General features: G+C 41.5%; 2 protein-coding genes across 2 annotated transcripts; both read right to left on the bottom strand.

Moving 5' to 3' along the window:
• Nucleotides 1-234: 234 nt before the first annotated feature.
• Nucleotides 235-3,405, bottom strand: LOC131233985 (trihelix transcription factor GT-3b-like). Its single transcript, XM_058230915.1, has 2 exons — nt 2,962-3,405; nt 235-1,065 (listed from the first exon to the last, which is right to left on the bottom strand). Exons 1-2 carry the CDS (start codon nt 3,280-3,282, stop codon nt 499-501), a joined length of 888 nt encoding a protein of 295 aa, XP_058086898.1. The 5' UTR covers nt 3,283-3,405; the 3' UTR covers nt 235-498.
• Nucleotides 3,406-21,902: 18,497 nt separating this feature from the next.
• Nucleotides 21,903-23,547, bottom strand: LOC131233757 (F-box/kelch-repeat protein SKIP25-like). The gene has a single exon (XM_058230545.1). It carries the CDS (start codon nt 23,500-23,502, stop codon nt 22,390-22,392), a length of 1,113 nt encoding a protein of 370 aa, XP_058086528.1. The 5' UTR covers nt 23,503-23,547; the 3' UTR covers nt 21,903-22,389.
• Between the last annotated feature and the right edge of the window lie 288 nt (nt 23,548-23,835).

Genomic DNA, 23,835 nt, shown 5'->3' on the forward strand with positions numbered 1-23,835 from the left:
ATCCAGACAAATGTGGGGTCCATCCAAGACAGCTTCAGTTAGTTGGCCCTCTCTGCATCTGAGCTTTAGTCCCCATGCACATCTCTGTTCATATGATTGGGAACTTGGGCAGGATGGGCCACGGGTGCCTAGTGCATGTCGAAGCCCTTTATCTCATGGGAAAAAGATACTACAAAGTTCAGCTATCTGTATCCTTTAATCCTTTAATTGGAAAAAAATAAAAGAAAAGGAGAAGCTAATATGGCTCAGCAAATGCATTAAAACAATTGTTTCAAAACACAAGTGAAAAAAAAATGCATTCCAACAAAATCCCTCAAAGAGCTGTTGGTGAATGGCTTTGAATCATTGCTCTTATCGAATCTGAAATTGCAGTATGATTAGCTAGTTTTCTTCTTCTTCTTCCCCCCCCCCCCCCCCTTTGTTGATTGAATTATGTATGGTCTCCTTGCTAAAAAATTATATATAGTCTTCATCCTATCTTCTGAGGATATTTACCAATCAAAAGCCTTCACGAATGAGCTTATTCAACAGAGTTGTTAAAAGGGCATCCCTCTTCTCGGCCCGACTTTCTTCCCTCAACCGCCTCTGCTCCTCTCTTTCCCGCCACGCATGCTCCATGAGCAACCTCTCCCTCTCCAGTTTCTCCATTGACTGCCGCCATTCTTGCTCGAACATAGACCTCTCCTGTGCTCTCCTTTCCATCATCTCCCGCCACTGCATTTCCATTCGGTGCTGCTGCTGGAAGAAGTCCTGAAGGACTTCTTGGATGCCACTGGCCCTTGACTTGTCCACTGTTGGCGTCCGCGGAGGCCTCTCCTTCCTCTTCCTACTCCTTGTGGAGCGCTCCTCTTCGCTGTCATCTTCATCATCATCATCGTCCTCTGAAAAATCATCCGACGATCTTTCCCCACTCAGCCTCTTCATTTTCTTCTTTGCTTGAGCACCACCAGCTTCAGATTCAATGAGCATGCGCTGCATGTTCTTTGCACGCTCAGTGAAAATGGCATGCAGCTCATCAAAGAATGGGCATTGCCGGCCATTCTCCGGATCAGATGTCTCTTTCCCCTGTGGACAAAGGATCCCCATCACAATCATAAATACAGATATATTTCTTTATTATCTAAACATAAAGTATATCTTTGATTACTACAATTTTCAAACAATTTTCATGAGATTCCAACTGCTCCGACCAAACAAGAGAGAGAGAGAGAGAGAGAGAGAGAGAGAGAGAGACCATCTGCTTGTCTAAACTTTCTGATTTCATCTTCTTGATAGCATCAATTCAGCAACCACTTGGTTTCATGAGACATAGAAACTAACCAATTGAACTACCATAATTTCTCCCAATCTTCAAATAAAAAGTAAGGTAGCCTAATCAGGTTGATAAATCAAAATCCCTAGCCTACATAAATCACTCCAAAAGTGTAAAAAATCTTCTGTATTCTTCACCAAGGAAAATCCAGAGGAGAAAAAAATATAAACAAGCTAAAGTTGCAATAAAACCATCACACCTAACTACATACTTGAGAATGGTCCTAATATTTCAGAAGAGAAACATGGTATTTTGTCTTCTGGCCATTAACAACAGCGATGTGACTGTTATTAACAATAGCAACAGGGTGTCGATCATATTAAAAAAAACAAAACAAAAACAAAAACGATGGGAACTTCTCCATGATCCAGAGGATTCATCTACAAGCATCATCATGAATGCCTCGTGGCCCAAAAGGTTAACCTGATAGACAATCCTAACCAGACAATTGACCGCTTTCATTCTCATTCGATAAGGACCATTGGATAGACATCATTTGTGGATGACTAATTGGGTAGTTATATCTTCCAATGGATCCTGGCCTGCCCCTGATGGGCCCCAATAGATGAAGACCCTTGATCACTGAAAGGCCAAGTCATTTGCAGATGACCAATTGGACAGTTATATCTCCAGATTGAAGATATCTGTTCCTGATGAGGCTCGATGGCTGAACACCCTCAAATCACAGAAAGGCAGACAATTCATTTGCAGATGACCAATTGGGCAGTTATATCTTCTGATGGAGCATGGCCCGACCCTAATGAGGCCAATAAATAAAACACCTTTGATCATTGAAAGGCAGACGATTCATTTGCAGATGACCAATTGGGCAGTAGTATCTACTGATGGAGCATGGCCTGATCCTGACAAGGCCCAATAGATGAACACCCTCAACCACTGAAAGTTGGCCCACTCCTATTTATATTCTGCACCAGCAAAAGTCTCTGTTTAAATTAGGCAATTATCACTTACTGCCTATTTAAAGAGGAGAAGAAAACAATGAGCTGAATTGTATTTATTAGAAAACAATGAGCTGAATTGTATTTATTTCCAAGATACATTTTACTGTGGGTGCTTCATACGAGTTCTAAGTATGATCGTCGGGATCATCTCATGGCCCCCACAATTTCCGGCCATTTCTAAAAGCTTGCCGTGATTATGAGCATTTCCAGTTGAATTTGACCAGCCGCTCTTCTAGTTCTCCCTCAACCTTTGATCAACTGTCCATTTGCAAGATCAGATGGATACAATTGTTCAATTCCTTTGCTTCTCCAATTCCTAGCTCATCCACGTGATTACCCAACAAATCAATGGTCCTGATCATAATACACAGGTGCTGTGTGTATGGATGACATGCTCTGGTTCACAATTCACACCACTCCATATAATAGCCCATGAAATTTAGCATTTTTCCAATCCCAAACTATCTTAATTGATCCATAATGCAATCAACAAAGGAAGTAGTTGATCCAACAAATCCCACTAAAATCACAAAACCTAACCAAAACTATTGAGAAATTCAACCTAAAATCAGAAAAAAAATAATAATAATAATAAATCTCAGCACAACAATCAGAGAGAGAATGAAATCAAGAAACCAATTGAATCACATCAAGATCAGATAGGAGGAGGAGAAGAAGAAGATTCACCTTATACCGATTGACGAGATTCTTCCACTTGCATTTGCACTGATCGGGGCTCCTCCTATACCCTCTCTCCTTCATCCTTGCAGCGACCGCCTCCCAAAGCGTCTTGTTCCGCTTCGCGAGATTGAAATCCCTCTCAAGCTCCGCCCGGATCGCAATGAAATCCCTCGTCTCCTGGTGGGTCCACTGTGGGACCCTCTCCTCCTTCTTCTGAGCCACCGAAACTGTATCTGCGGCGATCGCCGCCGCATTCAGCTGCAGCGGCAGGCCGGAGATCATGCCCATCCGCCCTAGGGCTTCGTTCTCGCCGCTCCCCATCATCATCTCTTCTTCCTCTTCCGGCTAGAGTTTTGAAAGCTAGGGTTTCAGCTGTATCCTTCTTTCTTTTTCCTTATCCTCTTTTCTTCTCTTCCCCTCTCCTTCAGACCGCTCCAAGCGAACCGCTCTGTCTCTATCCCGCGAGCTGGTTGATCTTGAACAATTATTTATAGTGGCAGTGCTATTCAAATGGTGCTGACTTTTGTAAATAATTTCGGAAACGCCCTCAAAAGGAAACTTAATAGAGCTTCTCGCGCTTTTAGCCACCCGAATCCTAGTCCCTTGCACGTGAGCATTTGGAAAATTTTGCGAGATCGGAGCCGTCAAATTTTGGTCATTGATTCATATCTTATGTGAGAAGAAAATCCATGCTGGTTTGATCCTCTGCGAATATGATATTTTTGTTGAGTTTGGACCGTTGATCAGTTTTTAACTGTCCTTTGCCTTATTATAATGGCCAATTGCCTGATTTTTTGGAAAATTACAGGAAAATGATGAGGCCCACCAGATGGAGGATGCAGATGTTGTACAAACATTCCCAGTGGTTGCTCTATCCATCACATTATTCCTTTGAAAATGGGAAGGGTGCCACCGCCCACGGTATGTTCGGCACTTGGACAGCCCAACGACTATCTCGCACAGGTGCCAACGAGACAGGCGTGAGATATCTCCATCGTTCATTTCATTACCCGTCAGTTCATTTTGGCACGCACAGTCCGTTTAAGAGGGATCATTCGACGTTGGTTCTCGAAGATGTGGCCCACTTGATAAGTGCAGCGTTGGTGGTTATCCTCTCCAAAGCATTTCCCCCTCCTTTTGAGGAGTTATATTTATTTTGCTCTTGCTGGGTATGACGCTTGATGCACATGAATTCAGAAATTGCAAGTGTGGCATATATTAATTAAAATAAAACTAACTGGATCATGCAGCTCAACGTCGCCAGTCAAAAGTTCAAGATCAGATTAACTGAAGAATCCTAACCTTTGATTCATTGATTCATGTACATTTGTTTTTGGAGAGAAGGACCGTTGGATGTTGTTCATTTTTAACCATTTGATAAATGGCCACCACTACCGTTGCCAGATAATCTAATGAGCTTAATTTATACATCTAATGGTGTTGGACTAATTGCATGCCACCTGTACAAATTCTAAGTAATTTTAAGTACCTGCGTATCATGCATGGCAGTTTGCCCGACTATCGAACTTCTTTTTTAAAAATAAAGCTTCTATGCAAAGCGCGTGTTGGAGCGCGTTGAGGATTCGTTTGTGTGAACGGGTGCAGCTCTGATTTTGACTCGTAATGGGCATTGGAGACGCTATCTACCCTGTCCATCTCTCGTGTGCGTTTACCACAGCTCATCCGTTCACTGTCCCATTGCCTTGCCTACATGCATCTATCCATCTCGGCCGTCTAAAATATAGGCTCGATGGACCCAAAGTGGTCTGTTAATGGAATCCAAGCTGTCCACCGGGCTCTCTTCCCATGAAAGTTGGATGCCCGAAAGATCATGCCAATCCAACCATCATTTGATCCACCCCGTGGTTTTGAACGCTAATGGATGGTTCCTTTCTTTTCTATGACGTGACCCGATGTATAAGCATTATTTGCATGAGTTTCACGTAAATCACGGTTTGGATGGGACATACAAAACACAGTGCGCCCCACCATTAGAAAACAATGGACCACCGTCCAAGAAATCAAAGTCATGTAATGGCTCACATGATGTTTGGATCTGACTGAATTTTGGTCCCTGTTGGGCCCTACACACCGCTCCTGTAGAATAAGCTTATTCTACACTGTCTTGCAGAGGATTCGGAGATTAGATTTCCGCGGAGAATAATGCTGGAAGACGCCCGTTTACACACAACAAACACAAAGCGCTACACGCAATGACGTGGCTTCTTAATTCGAGATTTAGTCCACTAGCTAGGTGGACCCGTCACCAGTATTGCTTGGCCCGAACTACCGGGGGTCAACCGATCATTTCAACCCTGCATTTATGGAAAGGGATGGTTAAAATGGATACATTCGATTTACACGTGTGGCACGACGCATCAGTGGACCAGACTTAGATGATGATACGCATTTACTGAGAACCGTGCCGTGTGAACTCTCCAAAATGTTCACACGTGTGATGTGGGCACGTGCGGTGCGCTTGGCATGTCGCGTTTCCCATTCAGGCCACAGTTCGGATTCACAGTTTGGATCCATAGTTCGGTTTGGTTCGGTTCTACGTACCTCCAAACCTAAGACGAACCGAACTAAATGGTTCTTTAATTTTTGGAATCGGAACCGAAACCGATGCACTCTAGAACCAGACTAAACCGGACCGTTTAGTCGGTTCCGGTCCGATTTTACTATTCTACCAGTTCGATGTGCACCCCTAGTAACACCCATTAAGCTGTTACCCAACTTTTCATAGGGGCCAATCAAATCCTCTGCCTGCCAAACCTCCTAGCGGTTTTGGTGGTGACCCCAAAACTACCTCTCGCTCGCCTTGATGTATATGTTTTATATCTATGTCCTCCATTCATCTAATTTTTGGGTTGAGTTCAAAATTGAAGCAAATTCAAAGCTCAAGTGGACCACAATACAAAAAATAATAGGATAATAATACCTACAGTGAAACCTTCCTAGGGCCCACTATAATGTTTATTTGACATCTAAGACAAGATAATATAGATTTAGAAAAACATAAATATATGCTTAATCTAAAACTTTTGTGGTCTTATAAAGTTGTCAATGGTAATAATTTAATCAAAACTATTTAGTACTGTGTGGCTCATTGGTGCTTTTTACGTGCTTCATTTTTACTCATATCTAAAATGAACCGGTAAAACAAGGATTATGGTGGCCCCATAGGGAGGCGGATTACCTGCCAAAGCCTTTAGCAGGAAGTTTCTGTGCAAAACTAGTGGGGCCCACTGTGATGTTTGTGAGAAATCCACTTCGTCCATCTATTTTTTGAGTTCATTTTAGAACATGTAGGAAAAAATGAACCAGATCAAATGCTCAAGTAGGCCGAAAACATGATAGTTGAACATCCATAGTTGAAATATTCATGGGTCACGGAAGTTTCGAATCATTCTAATGTTTATATTTTCAGTTAAACCCATTAGGAATGACATTATGAACGGTATAAATGGCATCTAAACATCACTGTCGATCCAGGGAGGTTTCAACGGTAGGAATTTCCCTAACCACCTTTTCCTTAAGTACGGCCACTTGAGTCGTGAATCTTGCTCAAATTTAGTCTCATGCCCTAAGTTGATATCACAAAATGGATTCCTCACAAATATCACAGTGGGCCCACTTCGATTTCTAGCATAGGCACATCATGTCGAAAGGCTTTTCGCAGGGAATCCGCTTCCGGCCCGTAGGGAAGCGGACCGGGGACGCGGATTGCGTACTGCCCTCGCCCCGTCCCTAGCTCCAAACAGGGCAGGCCCACCCTGATGTATCTGTACATCCAAGCCGTTAATCCCTTTTCTCATATTATTTTAAGACATCAAAACAAAAATGAGACAGATCCAACAATCAATTAGACCACACCAAATAATAAGCTTGGTTACGTTAAAATACACGGAGCATTAAACGTTGGTTGCAGTAAATGCAAGAGTATCTTTGATGTGGTCCATTTGATCGCTGAATCTTCCTCATTTTTGTTTCAATTCCTTAAAATAATTTGAGAAAAGAGATAGATGACTTGAATGTACAGATACATCACATTGGGCCCGCACACAGACCTGCCCATTTGGAGCTAGGGACAGCAGGGGTAGCACGCAATCCGCATCCACGGATTGGCTACTTCCTTGCCACCCGCAAATAGCTGATGGTCAGTGCTTTGTGTGCCCCACCATGATGTATGTGTTTCATCCGGCCGTCTATCTATTTTTTTTAGATCATTTTATTACATGAGGGAAAAAATAAGTTATATCCCAATCTCAAGTGGAGCATATCACAGGAAGCAGTGTTGAATGAATTTCAACCATTAAAAACCTTTTGGGTATAAAAGTTTTGGATCAAGCTGATTTTTGTTTTTTCCTTTCATCTGGGTCTATATGACTTAATCAACAAATTAGATGTCAAATAAACAATACAGTGGGCCTTAGGAGGATTTTAATGGTGAATATCCAATCACTATTGTTTTTGTATGGTGTGGTCCACATGAGATTTATATTCTTATTATCTTTTATACCAGGCCCTAAAATGATTTGTAAAAATGATTGAACAGAATGGATGAAGCACATACATCATGGTGGGGCCCACAGAGCACTGACCATCAGCCAGGTGGATGGTGGCAAGTGGGGTAGCCAATCCGTTCCCGCCCCGTAGAGACCAGGATGCGTACTACCCCGCCCTTCCCTAGCTCGGAATGGGCAGTTGTGTGGGTGAGCCCACCGTGATGTATCTGTATATTCAAACCGCTAATCCCTTTTCTCATGTTATTTTAAGGCATGAACACAAAATAAAGGCATATCCAACGCTCAAGTGGACGACAGCAAATACTAAGCTTGGTTACATTAAAATGCATGAAGGATTAAATGTCAGTTTTATTAAATGCAAGAGTCATCTGTAGTGTAGTCCATTTGATAGTTGGATTTACCTTGTTTTTGTTCCAATGCCTTAAAATAATTTGAAAAAAGGGATAGATAGTTTGGATGTATAGATACATCATGGTGGGCCCACCCATAGAACTTTCCATTCGGAGCTACGGACACCCTTAAATGTGACTTGGAGAAGGTAAAAGGGGTCGAAGTAAAAGTCGAACAGCTGGCGGGGGTAGTTCAGAATCCGCGTCCCTCAGTTGGATGGTGTTGGGTCCACGCATCCACGCAATCAGCTTCCCATGGATGTGGGTGGTGGCAGGGTCACCACGCAATCCGCGTCCGTCAGTCGATGATCCGGTTTCGACGGATCCGAATGGGATAAATCACGGTGTAATGACGCGTGAGAACGTGTATAGTGTCGGATGCGCACAGAACATGCAAATGGAGTCGTGGGTAAGTAATCTATACCTTTTGAGTAAATGGGCCCCATTGCAAACGGAGGAATTCAGAAATTTTTTCTTTTTTTACAGATTGGAGAATGGAGATCAAGCTATTCAACAACTCGATTATTATTATTGGTTTGCAACCTTTGCTATAATATTGTTTTATTTACCTTGTATTTGTTGGCCATCAATCGAAGCGTTGTAATCTCCCAGACTGGAATTTTTGGAATATCCAGATCCTGGACGGTTCATCAGATCAAAGGTCTGGATCATATAACCGTTGCCCTATTGATAGGAGGCCCATCGTGTAACCTTTTACATTTGGGAGTTGGGTGCACCATGACACGTTAATTTATTCGCTGTCTAGGACATGGATTTAGCTTAGCTGATGAAGAACCACTGTGGATTGTAGATTGGTAATTGGTGACCGTGGGATCTACTATAATGTATTGACCATGGGATCTAATATAATGTATGTGTTTTATTTCCACCCTATTTTTCAGCTTATTTTAAGACATGAGTTCTAAAAATGAAGCAAATACAAATTTAAAGTGGACAACACCTTTAAGAAACATGGGTGATTAAACATCAACTGTTGAAAAACTTTCTTGGGGCACAAAAGTTTCAGATCAAGCTGTTTTATGAGTCGGGATCCTCTGTTATCAGGTCAACAGAGAATTCCGGTTACCCTAATGGTTTGGCGTCCGAAGCTAGGTATTCATTTACCACTGTTTCTTGTGGTGTGGTCCACATGAAATTTGGATATACTTTATTTTTGGGCTCATGCCCTAATATGAGCTGGAAAGATGGATGGACAGTGTGGTTATAAACATGTATCCTTGTCAGCCCCACAATCACAAATCCACCTACTGTCATGGTTCATGAATCCATTGAAGTTATGTCCATCAAAATCTACGATGGTGAGTGCCAGGCTACCATATTGCCTGGATTCATAGTCATGGAATTATTTATCTTGGTGGTTCCTTAGTGTTTTATTAATTCAAACAAATACAGGGCTATACATGCGATCAAGGGCTTGTGTTTTGATTTCGTATGTGATTATGATACACGGGCATGCTAAAGTTTACTCAGCTCAATGTTCGATTCAACCGCTTGCATCCATAGGTGGTGAAATCCCACTACAGCGTGAGTGTGTAGGGGTGTGTGTGCGTGTAAAAAAAAAAAACCGCTTGCATTCTCCACATTGAGTTACATTAATTAAATATTGGATGCATGATCCAAGTATCTTCTAAACCATTGGTTATGATCAACAATCAAACGATTTGTGAAAAGGTAGGAGCTAGTCCTTCTAAAAAGATTTTATTTTATTTTTACCTTATGTCTAGAGACTTAAAAGACTTTTTCTCTCACAATGTTTTAGTTTTTATGCTTCTTAAAGGAATATAAATGAATATTTAAACAAAAATAAAGGCTAAACAATACTGATTTTATTAACACTTGAATTTATAACCCATTACAATCGACAAAGTATTAAACAATCAAAGAAATAAATAAATAAACAATAAGTAAATACATGATCAATTTATTAAAACAGATGATCGAGGCGAATGGTCAATAGGATATGATCATAAAAGTACAATAGCTTGAGTGAGAACTCAATTTATTGAGATCCAATAACTTAGGGTTATGGACATTTAAACTAATCCTATGGTACTATAGTGGTGGATGCTAAGCAATAGCGATTTATGCTAAAGATAGGCTAAGATATATTAAGGTAAAAGACAATAGAAAGATAAATTGAAGAGCTCTTCTTCAATTGCTCCTTTAATTCCTAGTCACGGTAGTTAAACCCTTGTTAGTTTCCTTGCTGGTCTTGGATGTTTTGCAATTTCGAATACTTTCTGAATAATAATAATAATAATAATAAAAAATCTATAAGTAGATCTGAAACTGTTGGTTTTTCGGACCTTTTTCTCATAGTTGGTCATTGATGGAAGATGTTTGTGGCCCACTAATCAGATTTGAGATCGATCCGAAAATCCTTAGATTTCAAACTGATCATGGCCACTCATTTGGTGACCCAAATCAAACCACCTTTTATATTTTACGTTGCTCTTTGATGGTTTGGAGTGTTGTAAGAGATAGTTGAATAGGATCCACTAGATCTTGATCTCTCAAACTCTTAATTCCAATAGGATCAGATCATCCAGCCCTCCCATTCTTTTAATTTTGAATTATGTATGGAATTGAGACCTGATCTGCCAAATGTTCACTCTCTCTTGATTTGGGACTAAACCATAGTTGGATTTACTTGGATATGGATCTGATTTGCGGACATTCAAAAATTTTTCAAACATCATACGCTTTTCAAACATCTCTAGGAAAATCTTCCATTATGAAAGGATTGCAAGAGATAGTCTCGCCAAGTGTATCATATCCAAATCTGTGATAAGATATATTCTCTCAGTGAGTCTTTTATAGATGTGCTGGGCACTCTGCCTCATTAATTGGCTCACTTAATCATGGCCACATGGCATGAACTAATATACTCTTTTAAAGGCATGTGTAAGTTCCCGTACTTTTGCATTAATAACATAATGCATATCGTTGAAGGAAGATCAAATGAATATACTCCCAAGTATGAGTAAGATTTCCTTGAATATCAAGTTTATACTATTGACACATGGCAGCTTTTCAGCAGTCCATATCCGGGCATCAAAAATACGTATAAATACTTGGATGCACCAAATCTGCATTCATCTAAGTCTATAGCACTAGATGCTGTATTGACGCGAATTACCTCCGACGGCAGGAAGTCCCAGCAGTCGAAAGCTAGTTGGGGCCTGTTGTGATGTTAGTGAGATATTCACCTTGTCCATTCATTTTGCCACTTCGTTTTAGGATATGAAATAAAAAAATGAGGTGAATCTAAAACTCAAGTGGGCCGCACAATAAGAAAGGGATTGAATGCCTACCGTTGAAACATTTATGGGGCCATGATAGTCTTTGATCAGGCTAATATTTTTGTGCTTTCAATTTTTCTGAATGGAATGACTTCATGAACACTTTCGAAAACATATAAACATCGTGGGACTCCAAAAAAGTTTCAACCCGATCATGTGGCTTGCCTGAGTATTGGATCCACCTCATTTTTTGTATCATATCCTTCAATGAGGTGGAAAAATGGATGAATGAGGTGGATTTCTCACAAACATCATGGTATACCCCACCTAGCTTCAATCCCAGAACCATGGGTCAGAAGCACTAATTATGCAACTAGCCTGTTACCTAGGATCACAGGAATTCCCGAGACCAAAGCCCTGTGGAGCCAGCGTGATGTGTTTGTTGTACCCCCTCCATCTACCCAATTTCTTCAGCTCATTTTAGAACACGAGCCCAAATGCAAACGATTTCTTAAACTCAAGTGAGCTACATCACAGGAAATATTGGGAATGAAAATACTCGGTATTGAAACATTCTTAGACCTACATGAAATTTATATGCCATCCAACCTGTTTATAAGGTAATTCCCACCTAAATGAAGGGAAAGCACAATTACAGTACCATCCAAAACTTCTTCAACCTCAAGAAGATAGTGGGCATTCAATACATTTACTGTTTCTTTTGGTGTGAACCATTTGAGTTTAGATTGGGGTTACAAGAGATTCCAAGGTTAGAGGCAAGTCGCTTTACTGGCGGACCTGATCAACACATCATCTGGCCATTGTCTTGCGGAGAGATGGCTCCACCGTTTCACATGCCACTGCCCGTTACACGAAATTTCTTTAGACAGATGAAATGTATGACTCACTGTGATGTTTTTATGATATTCAAATATATCCATTAGTATCACCAGCTCATGTCAGCCCAGAAATAAGGCCGAAAATCAAGCGGACCACATAACTAAAAACAAAAGCGATAGAAACACTCACTGTTGAAACCTTCACACGGCAACTATGATAGTTATGTGCCACCCAAACCATTCATAAGGTTATTCCCACTGGGATGAACTGAAAACACAAATATGAGCCCAATCCAAAACTTCCATGGCCCCACGAAGGTTTCAACAGTGGGCGGTGTGATCGACTAGAGTTCTAGATCTGCCTCGTTTTTGGACTCATATCTTAACACGAGCTGGTGAAACTTGAATGACGAGCTAGATGTCACACAGGCATCGTTGTGGCCCCATGTTGCTTCTGCCAACAGGAACTTCCTGTAGGCTGGGGGCACATGTAATTCATCGCCGGAGAGGTGATCTTAAGGAGGCCAGTTTTCTTGCCTTTTTTTCAATCTCATTTTTGGTTATCCATCAAGTTTCGATTCTTGATTCTATTTCTAGTTTCAAAATATATGACTTTACAAGTGAAGGATGATTGATTAGGCTGTTTTGTTGGGCACCAATATGTATATGTATCAATATCAGGCAATACTTTAAAAACGCTGGAATCAAACCAATAGTCTCTTGCATTTTTGTTGTGTTAAACATGTTGTGTGTTATTGTAGTTATTTATTACTGTGGTGGGACTGGTTTTGACTGAACCGCTGAGAAAAATTGTCAGGTTCTGGTCCAGGTTTTAAAGAAATGATTTTTTTACATGCTATGTAAAAAGGAGCTAGCAATTATTTATTTATTTGTTTTTATAACATTCTGTCTATGTGTGTCCATGTCTGTGTATGATAATCATGGCCCGACCTGCTTCTGAGGTGGGTTTGGACCAAACTAAATCAGTAGTGGATCAGGCTTCGGTTTAGAAATGTGGCCCGTTCAAGTAAATGGGTCGGGCTAGGGTTGAACCCTATCCCCACCTGACCCAAAACGTGAAAACATGTTAATAGATGAAAAGTATAGATACATCTACATGATGTAAATGTATTCGGTAATTGGGCTGGGTTGGGCATACCTTTAGATCATGTTCCATTCTTAAACTGAGTGTGGTCATGTTGGGTTGGGTCAGGTCAGGAGAGCCCAACACCCAAATACAATTAAATGGGTCGTCGGGTTGGGTTTGAGCTTGATGAATTTTAAGTGGTTAGGTCAGGCCATGGGGTAAATGGGTTGGGCTCAGTTTGACACCGACCCGACCTGACCCAAACCCAACCCATTGCCACCCCAGTTCTTCACACATGAATAAACCATTTTTAGGTTTGTTGTTGTTATTATCAATTTATTGATCTAAGGTGGATAGGGTTTGTTGGAAGTAGATAAGAAGAAGAATGAGATGAAGAACCAAACTAAACTATTCAAAGATGTCATTTTCTAGGTTTTTTTTTTATTCCCCTTTGCAATAGGATCTCTTCTCTAAACAGGACCATATTCTCTATTCAATATTCCAAGACACAGAAGCTACAAGACAATGTATATATAAGAGAATCCTTCACCTAAACTTAATTTCAACTACTAAACTATATTAAATCTCAGCCCTTGACTACTATAAACCCTATAAAATCCTGCAGCATCTTGTAGCAGTATTTTAGTGTGTACAACCGCATCACTATAGCACATACTGTATTAGAAAGCCAAAAACTGTTTAGTAGCTTCCTATGTGAGACCTTGACATGTCTGGAAACTTGTGCGGCGTAAAAGAATATTTCGAAATTTTCTTTCGCCTGAGGGTAGATGACCCAACCCGACCCGTGACCTAAAACAAAATAATAGAAGAAATACATACATATGTTTGCATGAATGCATTCACTAATTGGCTGAGGCAGGCATACCTTGAGTCTCATATTCTATTCCTAAACATGAGTCTTGCCAGGTTGGGTCAGGTCAGTTAAGCCAGACTGGATTATAATTAGATGGTTCAGGTCGGGCTTGGGCTCGTTAATGACATCAAAGATTCTTCGATGCCATCGAGTAGCAACCTTCAAAACTGTTCAACAATCAATTAGGATTTTTTCAAATTTTCTTGATGGGCTCGAGCATCTGTCAATGGCATTGACATTATTGACATATGCTCGATGAGATCGAGTGGTCTGCTGATGACATTGACAGATCCTGTTATAAACATATTTAAGACATTCGTCAACAGTGGCTGCAAGTATCATGTAAAGAAAACCAAACTCTCTGGATGAAGTGGAACTAGTTCAGGAGGATTCTCATGTCATTAGTGAGGTGACACAAACAGAAAGTGGGGAGGCTGCTACAATACCCAAGACCATAAAATTCACCAATTTGGGAAGGGATTAAGTGGAATTAGCAGGCCTGCATGTCATATTCAATCGGGTCTTGCTCACAGCTTAGTCAGCTAATTTGCACATGTACTTGCGATAAGGTCTGGGACTGGTGGATGCACAAGTTAAAAGAGGGTCGGAGGAAGGGGATTGTTGAACTTGGTCGTGAGCCCTGACATGTCCTGACCGCTTTGGAAAATTAACCTTGATGCAGTTAGCATCCCAGAAGTAGTTGTCCGGTGGCTTGCTTAGTTGGAAATTGGATCACATTGGCTAACTTATGCCACATTTTAGGCACGATAAAGAATAGTTGTTGTTTCCCCCTTGGTAGGATAACACAACTTGTGTTGTGGTTGACAATCTTACCTATTTGATCCAAAACCAGTATCATGCATGGATTAACCTACAATCATACTTGCCAAAGATGTTTGCTCCTGTGCTTCTGCTACCACTGGGCCTGTTTGATTTTCTAGTTCATTGGTAAATGCCTGGAAATTGGTAATGATTATTTCCTTACACATTTTCCTGTACTTGATTTGACTTTCTACTTTTTTTTACACAAAAATGGAGAAGGTTGCAAAATATTTATGAGTCCTACTGTGATGTGTGTCGCTTATCCACACCGTTCATCCATTATGCCAGCTGAATTTATAGCATGAACTAAAAAATGAGGCATATCCAAAGCTTAGGTGGACCACGCCATAGGAAAAAGGGAATCGAATACTTACCATTAAAAAAATTTTGAGCCACTATTTCTTTTGGTGTGGACCACTTGAGTGCTAGATTTTCTTGAATTTTTAGCTCATATCTCAAAATTCTGTTGTAAAACGGATGGACAGAACAGATATATCATATACATTATTATGTGGTTCAAAAATTAAAACTATATCTTTTGAACCGGTTTCAAATGCACAAATTCTTATGAATTTTCAAACGCTGTGAAACGGTAATAATTACCCATTTCTACTGTATTGATGTTTGCTTTGAAAAAACAAACAGGCCAGGGTCGTCTGGCACCATGGATTTGGGGGGATTTGAGGGAATTTCAAATCCGCTGGTATGTTTGATTTTACCAAACCGAGTCCGTTTTGCCTCAGATTTTGCAATGCCAAATACCAACCGTAAGATTAAACGAGAAGGGGTTGAAATTCACAGCCTTTTTAAGTAGTTAAAACCAGCGAAGACAAAACAATTTGATTTCGCTTTTTTAAAAAGTGTTAAGGTTGATGCATTGTGAGCCCACGTGGTTGTATATTTCACCTAATCCCTCCAACTGGTGCATCCCACCATCCTGATCATACGAACCAAAAATTAGGCCATTCTAACCATCAGGTGGGCCATAACATTAGGTTTAAAAAAACACTCCAAATTTACATGGTTCACCCAATGAATAGATCTGTTCACCGATTGGACGGTTTAGATGTCACAAATACATCACTACGGCCTCACAACGCGAGGCTCTGCCACCATTCCTTTCAACGAGAAAAATAATAGATGCTCCCCATTTCAATGGGCAAAAGGACTCTCACGTACATAAAAAACCGGAGGCAGTGGGCCACCTGCAGGTAGGGCTGGGCATCGGACCGAGTCGGATCGGATTCGGTCCAACCCGACCCTAATCGAAATTTGCAGAGCCTCACTCGAACTCGACCAGATCCCCTATCGGATTTGAGTTATCTAATCCGAACAAATCCGAATTCCTATTAGTCTGAACCAATCCGATTTCGACTCGGTCAGGAAAACTAGTCGGATCGGATTGGGCGAGGTTCGATCGTTCATTTTTTCAACGGTGTAGAAATCTTTATTCTCACTATTTCTTATGGTGTGATCTACTTGATTACTAGATATATTTAAAATTTAGCATAACTCCTTAAATGATCTGAAAAAACTGATAGACGAAGTGGATAAACCAAAGAAAAATTTAAAACGGTCCCATGTAGTTTACCCAATAGGATAAGATATTTCACGGCGAAAGCTTCCTGAAGAAGCTTCGTATGAAGGGAAGCGGATTGCGTAGTTAGTACAACAAGCGTACTGAGTAAACTTAATGGGCTCCAGTGACATTCCTGCATTATATCCACTCCGTCCATATCTTTTGAAGAATAATTTTAGGGCATATTCTAAAAATGGAGTATAATCCAAACCTCAAATGGACCACACCACCGGAAACAGTGTGAATTAAACATTTATCGTTAAAAATTTTTTGGGGACAACATAGGGTTTAGATCAAGCTGATATATGTTTTTTCCCTTCATCCATGTCTTTGTGATCTTATGAACAGGTTGGATGACAAATAAACATCATTGAGGGCCTTAAAAAAATTTCAACGGTTGAAATCAATATTGCCACTTTTTCTAGTGGTATGGTCCAGTTGAGCTTTGTATATGCATCAATTTTGGGTTGAACCCATAAAATGATCTGGCAAAACGAATGGACGGCGTGGATGAACCACATGTATTCGCAGTGGGCCCAACTGAGTTTACTCAGTACGATAGGAGTGTACGAGTAACACAGTACGCAAAGCAAAGCAAAAGTACACTACTGCCTATGGTCTTATAGCTCACGCCAGCTATACACCTGCTTTAGGTACGTGTCGTGCGAAGACGAGCACTGACGGTCCTTGAGCTCCGTGTTGTACGAACGGTTCAAAGGAGATCAAAGTTACATGGCCCCACAGTGATGTATTTATTAGATCTATACCGTTCATCTATTTTTAGAAATTATTTTAGAGCATTATGCAAAAAAAATGAATCAGATCCAAAGATCATCTGGACCACACCATAAATAGCAGTGGAGATGATGATTTTCACCGTTACACAATTTGTAGGCCCACCATAATGTTTATTTTCCATCCAATCTGTTCATAAGGTCACAGAGACCTGAATGATGTGGAAAAACAAAATTCATGTTGATCCAAAACTTCTGTGAACCCAACAAGGATTTTAATGGTAAACGTTCAATCCCCTACTGCCTTCCGTAGTGTGGTCCACTTAATAGTTAATCTATCATATTTTTGTCTCAAGCCTTAATAAGATTTTGCCAAATGGATGGACGGTTTGGATATAACACATACCTCGTGATTAAACCCACAATTTAATAAGACAGTCCGCTTCTGTCTCTGGGCATGACCGTCACGCCGCCTGTAAACACTCCGCTTCTGTCTTTGGCCTGACCGTCACGCCGCCTGTAAACAACCGACCTTCTTCGATCAATGTCCGCTGCATCGGCCTTTCTCTTTCTCTCTTAAGTACACAGCTATCTACCAAAAAATCTCCGAAACTCAACGGCAGGAAAAAAGTTATTTGATCTACCTCAGGATATTTAACTAGTTTTTTTCTTGCTTTCTTCTTCAACAGAAAGGGAGAGAGAAGGATAAACAGAGATAAAAGAGATAGAGAGAGATGGAGTTGGGGGCTCAAGTACATATTCGGCGGGCTTTTTCGGCGCTAAACGAAAAACAAAAGATATGAGGATATTTTGTAAAATAGAGGGATATTTACATCCCGGGTCGGGTCGGGTCGGACCATTTCGGTCCGGGTTTCGGATCGGTTCTGTCCGGATACACCACTATCCGAATCCGACCTAAAAAATGATTGGATCTGGATGGACAAACTCGATCAGGGCCGATCTAGGCCGTCGGTTCTGTTCGGAACGGTACCGAGTCGGGTCGAGTCGGGTCGGATCCACCGGATCGGGTCCAACATGCCCACCTCTACCTGCAGGTCCCGCTCTGGATGTAGTGCTCCACATAATCACGAAGATGGAATGTCAGTGGTCATAGAATGGACGTACGGTTGGAACAAGGCATGATCAATAGGGCTGGCCCAGGTGCTTTTGGACTTGGGTCACTTTGGGCTGGGTTCGGGCTGAAATTCTAGACCAAGGCTCAGACCTGGTCCTAAATTTTAAGCCCGTTTATTAATTGGGCTTGCGCCAGGCTGGAAGGATTGAGATTTGAGAGGCAGTCTTGCAATATCATAAATGGGCACACCTAATGATAGGAATGCCATTTCCAAAGCCACACGCATGTAAAAGAGCAAATGTAAACATCAACGCCTCTATCAAAGTGGCGAGTGTGCGTGAAATATGGTCCATCCATTGGGTGGCCCGGACCATATAAATGCTATTATTTCGCTTGAAACATGGTGTGCGTTCAGGTATCAAGGAATGAGACCCCGACCGGACATAGCAAGACCCGTACCCGGTTAGGGTAAGGTTATTACAGGAACCGACCCACTGACAGCCCTACATGAACAGCTCAGATCCTGCACAAAAGAGGGCACAGGAGGGGTCGGACCAAGGCCAGGGCCATTCATAGTCCTCATGGTAGGTCTCATGCCCATTTCTTTTGGCCCATCACCACCTAGATTTTACTTTGCAGACGTAGATTGGGGCATGCAATGATCAATCACGCTCTGCAAGCATGCATGCTACAGACTTTTTCTTTCATTCATTTCCACGAGCATGCCACCTCCAACGTTTGCTACCAAAGCAGGCAAAACCTCCCAAGAAAGCCGGTAGTATGATGCTATAAAAAGCATACTTTTGTCTCTTCTCCCTTATATCAGAACTCAAAGAAAAGGGCTTGAATTTGGGGAGTTCTTTGATGCTCTGGTAGAGCACGGCACTTAATACGCAGGCACTCAGTAATTTTTGTACCCTGGGCATATACATCAGCTCAGATTAAACCGATTAAACTGTGAGACCTATTGTGGCTGAGCCAGTCCCAAAATCAGGTTGGTTGATGACCCCGACTTGTGATTTGCAGACACTTGTTTGTTAAAAGGACATAAATGCCCTTGATTCAATTGAAGGGTTAATCTTTTTTTCTTTTAAAATCTCTTGAATATGACTAATTGCTTGGATAACACTTCTCGTAAAATAGATAGGTTTTGATGATATGTACGGCTTTTATTTGAATTACCCGTATGTAAGTGCGTAAACTGAAGGGGCTTGCTTATCATTCATCACATTCTAGGTAATAACAAATTTCTCCAATAGGCTACCGTATTTGCCTTGAGCGTGTGAGATATTATTGGAGGTGTAGTGTTGTATTTTGTTTAATTTTATATTAAAATTAAAATTTTAAATATTTTGATTTCCTTCTATATTTAAAATTTTTGGTGCTTTTGAGTTGTGGGTTTTGTTCCACGTCTGATTTATCAAAGATAATCTTTTTATATATAATATTATCGTTTTACCTTGGGGTTTGAGCTCCATTTAGAGAGCATGTAAATTTGGTCTCATGGGGAGTTATGCCAATAGCTCTAATATATGTCATTAATCACAAGCGATGCGTTGAGCGAGTCCAAGTATATGTGTGTGTACTCACAGGATTTTATTTATGTGAAAACGTACTCGCACTTGGACTAAAAATAATGAAAATTTCTCTCCTCTTATAAAACTCTATGTTCTGGTTTACGAATTTTTGTTGTTGCCGAGTTAACTCAGCACTTTCGAGTTAAAATGCAAGTGGTTCGAGTCCGCATATAGTGAGTGCACCGTTGGAACCAGGTTATTATCATTGTATTCTGGAGGTCGATTACTCTGAAAAATGTTACACTTAGAACCCGGAGAAAATTTGATTTCAAGTCAAGTGACTCACGTCATACCTCGACTCAATTCAACAAGCCTATTATTTTTTAAAAAAAATTCTTTTTTAGTTCTTGATTTTAATAGTCTATTTGACTCAACCAAATATTCCAATACACAGGTCAAGCAATCGTATATGAAAGGGGTATCTAGGAGCTCGGGACTGTCCATTCGGTAGCTCCCATTGATAAATGTTCCATGGTTGAAGATCATAAATGAACGTCATAACCGTATAATCGCTCTCCAAATGAATGGTAACGATGAAAACGTTCAACGGTAAACGTTCAACAGTAGCAATTGATGGCGAGGCCCCTCTGGGTGGTTCCCGAATAAATGGTCCTGATAAAAATAGTCAACAGTAAACGCTCAACAGGCATCTAAATTCATTTATTAGACGCGCCCTACTGGACGTAGGGACAAACAAAAAAATCAATCTGTTCCAGAACCCATGTTAGCTGTAGCACGTTATTTTAGAGTTCCAAATGCAGTATTTTTTGTTTTTTCCCTGCGCTGTGCCACACCTAAGTTTTGGATCCGCCTGCAGTTTTTGTTTCTCCCTTAATCATGAATTGGAGAACACGATGGACGGGTTGGATCGAACGCAAAATTGAGGTGGGCCCATAGAAGGCCCCCATCGCAGTGGTAGCATGTGAGCACGACTGAAACAAGATAACACTAAACAATGAACACCCTGCCATATTCAGCTACGAACATCCTTCCTCGTTGAGGGAGGTATACTAACAATTGGACGGCCCATATACTGTACAGTACTACTGCTTGGGCTTTCAATTTGTATAGGGGGGGCCCAGTCTTAGTGATCTAAACCTTTGGATTATGGTACACACTCAGAAGGTTTCATGCATAAAAATTTTCTATATAAAAATTCTTAAACATTTCAATGCATGGTGTTTGGCACAAAATTCATTTGTTGAGGCATGCTAATTAAAGCCTTTTACAATTCAACTCAAACCGATTGATTTATGATCTCAAGCATTGAAATAGATAGAGAAACCGTGGGTGGTTGACTATGACCAAAAACTAATGAGGTAGTTAAAGTGTCTATCTATTTAATTACCTATAAATGAAACCAAATAATTTGTGAAGGAGATGACTTATGATTTCAATGATTTCTTTTCTATCTTCTAGCATCAAGAACTTTTTCTCATCATTGAAATAATCTAATTTGTTAAATGAGAGAGAAAAAGTAAATTAATTGTATTTAATTAAAATGGAAATAAATTTTGTTAATAATATCTTTCAATGATTTAATCTTTTTTGGTCTAACAACTTGAGCGTAGGCGAAGGAAACTGCACTATTGAAAAGAAAATAAAAATTATTCTTTATGATTCAATCATCAACATAGATTGAAGGAAATTACAATACTCTTAATATAGGTTGGTCCAATGTAGCAATATAAGCAGATGGAATTACACTATTCTCATGCTAAAACCTATCTAACATAGTAGCATGAACAGATTGTTCTAATCTAGGAATAGCTATACTAAGATAAAATAAGATAACGGATAAACAGTATTATACTATATATTTGATTTGATATATGTTAAGTTGGCTAAAGCATGAACATCTTTAATCTTCTTCATATTTATAAAATTTTATCTACTGATATGGAGATAACCATTTGGGCTGAAAAACAATCCTGTCCAAACAACAACACATACGCTGGTTGTTCATCATAAGCCTTTAGTTGCCCACATGTTCTTTTTCTACTACGTGGACGAAATATCTCTTGAGTTGTCACATGTTGGTCATAACTATCCTATTTTCTATCATGTGCAGTTGGGCTCTTCATGTAATGCTATGATACAGCAGTTGAATTCATCATTTGTCATTACCTTATATCTATGAATCAGTCTAGACCCAATTTCAATTATGAAGCTACTATGGTAATTAATTCTTTGTCACATAAATAAAATACAAAACATGTATACTTTCATTGTTCAGCTATAATGATTTATTATTTTTAGGCTACTTATGACTTCGTGAATTTAAACTTTCTTTCCCATTGGAGTAACTAACGAAACCTTCATTTATCTTTTATTGAGATTTCACTGCAGGTGACATTACAAACACGTAGTTAACAACGCATGACCAGGTCCCATTCAAATAACAAACTATGGCTATGATTTTCCAATCCCATGAAATTTTAGTACGTGAGCCATCCACTGCGTATCCCATCACGTTAACGTTTCGGATCGCCGAAACGCGGGCTCCAATGTACATTACAAAAGCCTGTAACTGCTGTCCAGTCACACGGTCGAGCATTTTGTAATACAGTCAGAAACAATACATCTCCAGCTCTTTCGTTTTCTCGCAGATAAAAATAGCTAGCAGAAAAATACGAGAAAAAAAACTCTGGATTACGAACTAACGGTCACGATTCCACCATGCTCATCCTCGGCAGTACATGAACAGCAACAGCTCGCGTTCCCGGCGGCGGATCAACGAACCACATTCTCGCGGGCCTCTCCACGACAGCCGCCACGGCAATGCGGGTCCCGCCAGCACAAACGATACATACCCTCCCCCCTCCAGCGTCGATCTGCACCGCTCCTTTCAATGCCTCCAGCTGTAAAATCTCCCTCCAGCGATCCTCCTCCCCATTATACTCTATCAGAGCTCCCCTCGCCTCATCGATGACGTACATCACGTCCTCGTCCAACGCCGAGGCGGGTCCATTCCACCCGGCCAGCATCCCCTGCGGCATTTCTTCCCACCGATTGCTCCCAATGTCATAGACAACGCCTTGCTTCGCGGCATTCCCCTTCACATTCACCATACAGAGCTTCCCTCTCAGTCCTATCGCTTCCACCGCCTCTCTACTGAATTTCCCATCCCTCAGTGGGGCCACCTTCTCCCAGGCGGGACCCACTAGGTCCCACCGCTCAACGGACCGGGCAACGCTCGGGCTGTAATCGGTTCCGATGCCGCTCGCCATGTAGACGGCGCCGCCTGCTCCGCCGGCGGCGCACCACCGGCGTGGGGAAGGGATGGGCGGGCCGTGGCGCCAGCGATTCGAAACGGGGTGGAAGATCAAGGGGCGGTGGAGGGCCGGGCGGAGGCCGTGGGTGGTGCCGGAGAGGAGGAGGAGGTGACCAGAAAGGGAGACGGACTGGATCGGAAGGCAGCGGGCGATGAAGGACGTGTGGCAGAGGAGGAAAGAGGGGAGGGGTAGGTCCGGTGGAGGTGGAGGGAGGAGATGCCACGTGGCGGAGATAGGATCGTAGGATGAGAACGTGATATGGTCTAGACGGTTTGTGATGGGGTTTTGGAAGGAGAGGAGGGCGTAGAGAGAGAGGAAAGGTGGGAAGGAAGGAGAGTAGAGGAGGCGTCTCCACGAGCGGGAGACAGAGTAGAGGAGTGGCGGTGGGACCAGGGCAAGGCAGAGGTGGGCCAGGTGATCGGGCAGCCCGGGCAGAAGAGGTTGTTGCTCGGGCTGATCGGACAACTTGCTGCGCCTGCTGCTTGTCGTGGGTTCGTCTGCCATCGCGCCTACGTGCGGGATTGTGTGGGAGACGAGACGAGCAGGAAGAGGAGACAGTTTCCCTGCTTTAATTGGAAATGAATTGGCGAAATGGGCTTCGTTTTGCATGGATATACGAAGATGCCACTGCCTCACTGGACGCTATTGAGCTCGTTTTACCTCCGTCGCGACGGAAGCGGATTGCGTCCTACGCTCTGTGGAGCCCACCGTAATGTACATGTTTTATCTACTCTGTCCGTCTACTTTAAAAGATCATTTTAACGCATGGTACGAAAATGAAAGCAGATTCAAGCTTCAATTGGGCCACACCACAGGAAGCGGTGATAATGATGCCAT

This window comes from Magnolia sinica, chromosome 18, assembly GCF_029962835.1.
Source record: "Magnolia sinica isolate HGM2019 chromosome 18, MsV1, whole genome shotgun sequence".
In the NCBI taxonomy this organism is placed as follows: domain Eukaryota; kingdom Viridiplantae; phylum Streptophyta; class Magnoliopsida; order Magnoliales; family Magnoliaceae; genus Magnolia; species Magnolia sinica.

What these genes read in the sequence shown, in the direction of transcription:
- LOC131233985 (XM_058230915.1), bottom strand. Translation starts at nt 3,282, where the DNA reads ATGATGATGGGGAGCGGCGAGAACGAAGCCCTAGGGCGGATGGGCATG. An exon ending in ATCTCGTCAATCGGTATAAG is followed by an intron (nt 1,066 to 2,961) that starts GTGAATCTTCTT and finishes CTTTGTCCACAG; the next exon opens with GGGAAAGAGACATCTGATCC.
- LOC131233757 (XM_058230545.1), bottom strand. Translation starts at nt 23,502, where the DNA reads ATGGCAGACGAACCCACGACAAGCAGCAGGCGCAGCAAGTTGTCCGAT.